Genomic DNA, 6,579 nt, shown 5'->3' on the forward strand with positions numbered 1-6,579 from the left:
TTGGTCAAAATTATCTCTTATTTTAGGTGGTCTTATTTTGTTGCATAACCTACAGAGTAAGGTCCTGATGTTCTGCATTTCTAAATGGGCTCTGTCCAAATTACATTAAATGAAAAATAGGAAACTCCTATATAGCACGTTGTATGTTCTAAGCACTTTACCTGTGGCTTACTAATCCTCACCAACCCCAGTGTGATAAGTACTATTATTATCCCTATTGTACATGTGCAACTCTGAAGCACAAAGTGGTTACTTGGATAGAAGGTGCTGGAGCCAGCATAGGGAGCCAAGCAAATTGCATTCAAACTCCATGCAGATCTTAGAAATACAGCTGACCTTTGAAAAACATGGAGGGTAGGGACGCCAACCCCACCCCTCAGCCCCCATTCCTGCACAATCGAAAACCTGCTATAACTTTAAACTGTACAATTGGCTCTTTGTATCTGTGAATTCAACCAACCACAGATCGAAAGAGTGGTATTTTCCATCCGCTGTTGGGAATATGAACATACTATGTTTCATCCACAGTTGATTGAATTCCTGGAGGCAAAACCTGATAGGAAGGGCCAACTGTATTTATTGAAAACAATCCGCATATAAGTGGACACACCCAGTTCAAACCGGTGTTGTTCAAAGCTCAACTATAGAGGGACTCTAAGGAAATCAAAGCAGGTATGCCCTTTTCCAGGCTATAAGGTGTTTTATCTGGCCTCTTTCCATTGGCTGTTCCACATCTAACAAAGAAAATCTGATTTTGTTTTCACAGTAAGAATGCTGATGAAGATAAGATCAAAGATAGGCTGGATCAGTTGAGATGCCACTTTACATGGAAGTTGCTAATTGAAGACACTGAAGTGCCTGATTTAGAAAACAGGGTCTTCGATGAGATTGAGTTCCTTGACACCAAATACAAAGGGGCAATATACAACCTTCTGGCCTATGTGAAACACCTGAAAGGCCAGAATAAGGAAGCCCTGCAGAGCTTGAAAGAAGCCGAAGACTTAATCCAGCAAGAACACGACAATCAATCCGAGCTGAGAATTCTGGTTACCTGGGGCAACTATGCCTGGCTGTATTACCACATGGGCCAATTGGCAGAAGCCAAGACTTACCTGGACAAGGTGGAGAACACTTGCAAGAAGTTTGCCAGCCCTTACTGCTATAGAATGGAGTGTCCTGAGATGGACTGTGAGGAAGGATGGGCCTTGCTGAAATGTGGAGGAAAGCATTATGAGCGGGCCAAGGCCTGCTTTGAAAAGGCTCTGGAAGTGGACCCTGAGAACCCTGAATACAGTGCTGGGTATGCAATCTCCACCTACCGTCTGGATTACTTTAACAGAACAACACGGGTCAATGAGGCATTTTGTCTGCAGCCCCTAAAAAAGGCCATCAGTCTAAATCCAGAAAATGCATATATTAAAGCTCTCCTTGCTGTGAAGCTTCAGGGTGTGGGACAAGAAACTGAGGGAGAAAAGTACATTGAAGAAGCACTGAGCAGCATGTCCTCGCAGACCTACGTCTTTCGCTATGCAGCCAAGTTTTACCGAAGAAAAGGCTCTGTGGATAAAGCTCTTCAGCTCTTAAAAATAGCTTTGCGGGCAACACCCTCCTCTTCTTCCCTGTACCACCAGATAGGGCTTTGCTATAGAGCACAAGTTTTTCAAATAAAGAAAGCTTCAAACTGGCAGCCTACAAGACAGGATAGAGAAACCATTGACAGAATAGCAAGATTAGCTATACGTCATTTTGAATCTGCTGTGGAACTAAAGCCCACATTTGGACTTGCTTTTAAAGACCTGGCAGATATGTACATAGAAGCAGGCGACTTGAGAAAAGCTGAAGATGCTTATCAAAAAGCGTTCTGCATAAAATCACTTGAAGAAGAAAATCTGCAAGAGATATATTTTCACTATGGCCAATTTCAGAAATTTCAAAAGAAATCTGAAGCCGATGCAATTATCTATTATTTAAAATCAATAAAAATAGGAAAGCCTTCATTTATAAGGGAAAAAAGTATCAGTTCTTTGCAGAAACTGTCTTTAAAGAAACTTCGGAGAAATGCATCAGACATAGAAAGCTTGAGCATCCTTGGGTTCATGTACAAACTGAAAGGAGAAATGAATCAAGCCCTGGAGTATTATGAGCGAGCCCTAAGGCTGGCTGTTGGCCCTGAGAACTCTATTGGTATATGAGTGCTAGGTGCTGAAATATGGACCACTTTCACATATCATTTGATTTTAGCTTAAAATGTACTAATCATCTTTTCTGCTTGCTGCTTTCATAAACATATTAGAAGGCCGGCCGAGTGGCTCAGTTGGGTAAGAGTTAGCTTAAGAGCATGATCTCTGAGCAACAGGGACGCCAGTTCGATTTCCACATGGGCCAGTGATGCAGCGCCCGAGCTGAGCTGCCACTGGGCTTCCAATAGTTGGCAGGATGGTTCAGCTGGTGAGAGCCCGTGCTCCTAACAAGACTGACTGTTTGATGGTGGACTATGTCCGCCCACAACCAAGACTGAATTTGGTACCTTGAGCTGGGTTGCTGCCCGGATGGCTCAGTGGATAGAACGTGCCCTCTTAACAAGGCTGCTGGCTCCACTCCCACATGAGATGGTGGCTACGCCCACCCACAACTAAGACTGAACACAGCACCTTGAGCTCCTCGGCCAGGAGCTGCCGTTGGGCAGCAGGATGGTGACTGGCGCCCTCCACAACTAAGACTGAAGAACAACAACTTGGCTGATCCCCCACCCCAATTCTCCAACACTGTTCCTCTCCCCCAATTCCTTAATTAAAAAAAAGAAACATATTATGTAATTTTCTGTAATAATGTAATTTTTGAACAATTATTCAAACCTGGTAATATATTAGTTGTATGCAGAAAATAGTGACACAATAAATGTTTCTGTGTGTGAAAGAGGAAGAGACAGAATCCATTTCTCTGTGAATGTTATATCGTAGAAATAAGTTTGCTAAATAAATTTATAGCAAATAAAACACTGCAACTGTATAAAGTAAACTGATTCATTATTTGATCAACAAATAGTTTTCAGGGTTAGATACCAAAAATACTATGGTGTTGTAGGGAAAGAAAATTTTTTTTTCCTCTACCCTACTTGTGTTCGTTGGCTGGGGGTTGGGTGAGGGGGGCATGAATTAGAGTGACAATAATCAGATTAACAACAGAAAAGTAAAATTCAATCACATGTGCATCTCACATACACATGAGAGTACCCAGTGATGAGTAACTCAAAGAGGTGGTTAGAACTTAGGCTTTTGTAGCATCCTAACAAATGAACAATAAATGTTTAGAGAGGTGATAAGACAAGGAAAAGAACTTTGAGTTTCTAGGGTGGCAAATTGTACGAAGGTAGATATATGGGAAAAACTAATGGAAAATAACCGCTTGTTAGTAAGGTTTGTGATGGATTGTAGATTCCTTTGGTGGTGATTCTGGACTGATAAGTGCCTGGAGTTTTCTCAGGTGATTAACTCTGTCTTTCCTGGTAGAGAGGAGACGGAAGGGTCACCTTCACATAGTCATGTGCTGCTTTTTGGCAGATGGGGGATGGCAGACAGTCTTCTTATATCTGTTTTTCAATTGCCTTCTGCTCAAAATAATTCTTAATGCCAATGTGGCATACTTGGGGGTGGCATATTCTACTTCCCTTCAGTGAACAAAGCAGACATTTTCCCGAAACCTCATGTAGTTTACAATCTAGTGAGACAGACACTGAAACAAGAACTCGGTCCATTAAAGGTCAGCTTTCTCCACGAAGATGGTTGAAATTTAATACGTTGTCAGTTGTTCCAAGCAGTTTCTCTTGTTTTGTGCCAGTTTGTCTGAAGCACTATTCAGTCATTTGCTAGTACTGATCTAGTTAGATCAAAAAATATTAAACCGATGCTAAATGATCTGAGAGACCATCTGTGGCAATCATCTTTCATTATGACATTTTATTAAAAGGCATGTGCAACTATATATATATATATANTAAAAGTAAAGGGATGGGAAAAAGATATTTCATGAAAATGAAAATTAAAAAATAGCTGGAATAGCAATATTTTTGCTAGACTAAACAGGCTTTAAAACAAAGTCTATAAGAAGAGACAAAGAAGGACCCAGTAATCCCACTTTTGGGTATTTATCCAAAGACACCCAAAATGCTACTTGGCGGGGATGTATGCATCCATATGTTTGTTGCAGCATTGCTTACAAAGGCCTAGATGTGGAGGCTGCCTGAGTGTCCTCTGATGGATGAATGGGTAAAGAGTAGGTGGTACATATACACAATAGAGTATTGTTCAGCCAGGGAAGGGACTGGGTTCTTGCCATCTGAAGCAGCATGGATGGGCGTGGAGGGTATTGTGCTGAGTGGAGTATGTCAGACAGAGTAAGACAGATGACATGTGATTTCACTTATATGTGGAATCTAAAGAACAAAATAAATGAATAAACAAAACAGAAACAAATTCATAGATTCAGAGGACATTTTCAAGGTTGTCAGATAGGAGGGGGTTTGGGGTGAGTGAGAAAGGGATTAAGTCGTACAAATTGGTCATTACACAGTAGTCATGAGGATATAGGGTATGGCATAAGCAATATAGTCAATAATATGTATGGTGACAGATGGGTCCTAGATTTATTGGGGTGATAGCTGGGCAGGGGAGCAGGGGGAGGTTTAGTGGCAGGGTGAAAAGTTGAAGGCATTAAGAAGTACAAATTGGGGGCAAGCCAAGTGGCTCAGTTGGTTAAGAGTTAGCTCAAGAGCATGAACGCTGAGCAACAAGGCCGCCGGTTCAATTCCCACATGGGCCAGTGATGCAGCGCCCGAGCTGAGCTGCCGCTGGGCTTCCAACAGGTAGCAGGATGGCTCAGCTGGTGAGAGCACATGCTCCTAACAACAAGGTTGCCTGTTCATTGGTGAGCTACGCACGCCCGCAACTCAGCACCCTGAGCTGAGCTGCCACCCGGATGGCTCAGTGGATAGAGCGCACTCTTAACATCAAGGCTGCTGGTTCGACTCCCACATGGAATGGTGGCTACATGCACCTACACTAAGACTGTAACACAGCACCTTGAGCTTAGAGGCCACGAGCTGCCAAGGGGCATCCAGATGGCGACTGGTGCCCTCCACAACTACGACTGAATGGCAACAACTTGGCTGGTCCCCTTCCCCAATTCCCCAACCCTGTTCCTCTCCTCCAATTCCCCAATTAAAAAAAAAAGAAAAAAGAAGTACAAATTGGTAGTTACAAAATAGTCATGGTAATGGAAAGTAAAGCATAGGGAATATAGTCAATGATATGGTAATTACTATGTATAGTGCCAGGTGGGTACTAGACTAGTCAGGGAGATCACTTCTTAAGTTATACAAATGTCTAGCTACTACGCTGTACACCTGGAATACAAAATAATATTAAATGTCAGTGTAATTGAAAAATAGTGGGGAGGGAAAGGTGAAGGGGAATAAGAGGTTCAAATTTCCAGGTATAAAACAAATAAGTCATGGGATGTAATATAAGTATTGGGAACATGATAACATGGTACAGTGTCAGTACTTATCGTGGTGATCACTTCTTTAGGTATATAAATGTTGAATAACTATGGTGTACACCTGAAACTAAGATAATATTGCATGTTAGCTGTATGTCCTTTAATACAATTTTTTAAAGACCTTATTAAAGAATAAAAAGACAAGCTACCCACTGACAGGAAATATTTGAAAACCACACACCTCACAAAGAAAACATATCTAGAATCTATACAGAATTCTCCAAACCAAACAATAAAAACAAACAATCCAGCTAGGAAACAGGCAAACGATATGAAGAGATATTTCACCAAAGAAGATATGCAAATGGCAAATAGACATGAGAAAAGATGTTCAACACCACTAGCCATTAGGGAAATACAAAATAAGACCACAGTGTGAGATCACTACACTCCTATTAGAAGAGCTGAGATTTTAAAAAAAGAAATAAAAGGTGAAAATACCAAACACTAGTAAGGACGCAGAAACCTGGATCGTTCATCCATTGCTAGTAGAAATGTAAGATGATATACCACTCTGAAAAACAGTGGCAGTTTCTTAAAAATGTAAGCACACACTTACCATACAACCTAGCAATTGCACTCCTGATCATTTAATGCTGAGGAAGGAAAATTTACTTTGGTTGTTCGTTTGTTTGTACAGGCAAAATCCTGTACACAACTATTCATAGTATCTTTATTTGTAATGGGCTCAAACCGGAAATAACTGAAAAGGCAATGATGAGTGAAAAAAAGCCAATATCAAAAGGTCACATACTGTATGGTTCCATTTATGTGACATTCTTGAAATGACAAAATTATAGAGATAAAGAACAAATTAGTGGTTATCAGAAGCTAGGGATGTTTGGTGAGGGAAGGAGGAGACACTTGACTATAAAGGGATATTTGAAGGAGATATTTGTGATGGTGACGTAGTTCTGTATCTTCATCAAGGTGGTGGTGCCGTGGATTTACTCACATGATAGAAAGACTAGAGCTATATACATAGTATACCAATTTCAGTCTCCTGATTTTGATATTGTACTG

The 6,579-nt window shown here is 41.1% G+C and overlaps 1 protein-coding gene across 1 annotated transcript; it reads left to right on the forward strand.

The window, feature by feature from the left end:
• Positions 1-766: 766 nt before the first annotated feature.
• On the forward strand, positions 767-2,369 carry LOC109376122 (interferon-induced protein with tetratricopeptide repeats 1-like; the record flags this gene model as incomplete). Its single annotated transcript, XM_019631879.1, has 1 exon — positions 767-2,369. A coding segment is annotated over one exon (1,426 nt), but the record flags the coding sequence as incomplete, so codon positions are not given.
• Positions 2,370-6,579: the final 4,210 nt, after the last annotated feature.

The sequence above is a fragment of the Hipposideros armiger genome, unplaced genomic scaffold (assembly GCF_001890085.2).
Source record: "Hipposideros armiger isolate ML-2016 unplaced genomic scaffold, ASM189008v1 scaffold_1051, whole genome shotgun sequence".
Taxonomy (NCBI): Eukaryota; Metazoa; Chordata; class Mammalia; order Chiroptera; family Hipposideridae; genus Hipposideros; species Hipposideros armiger.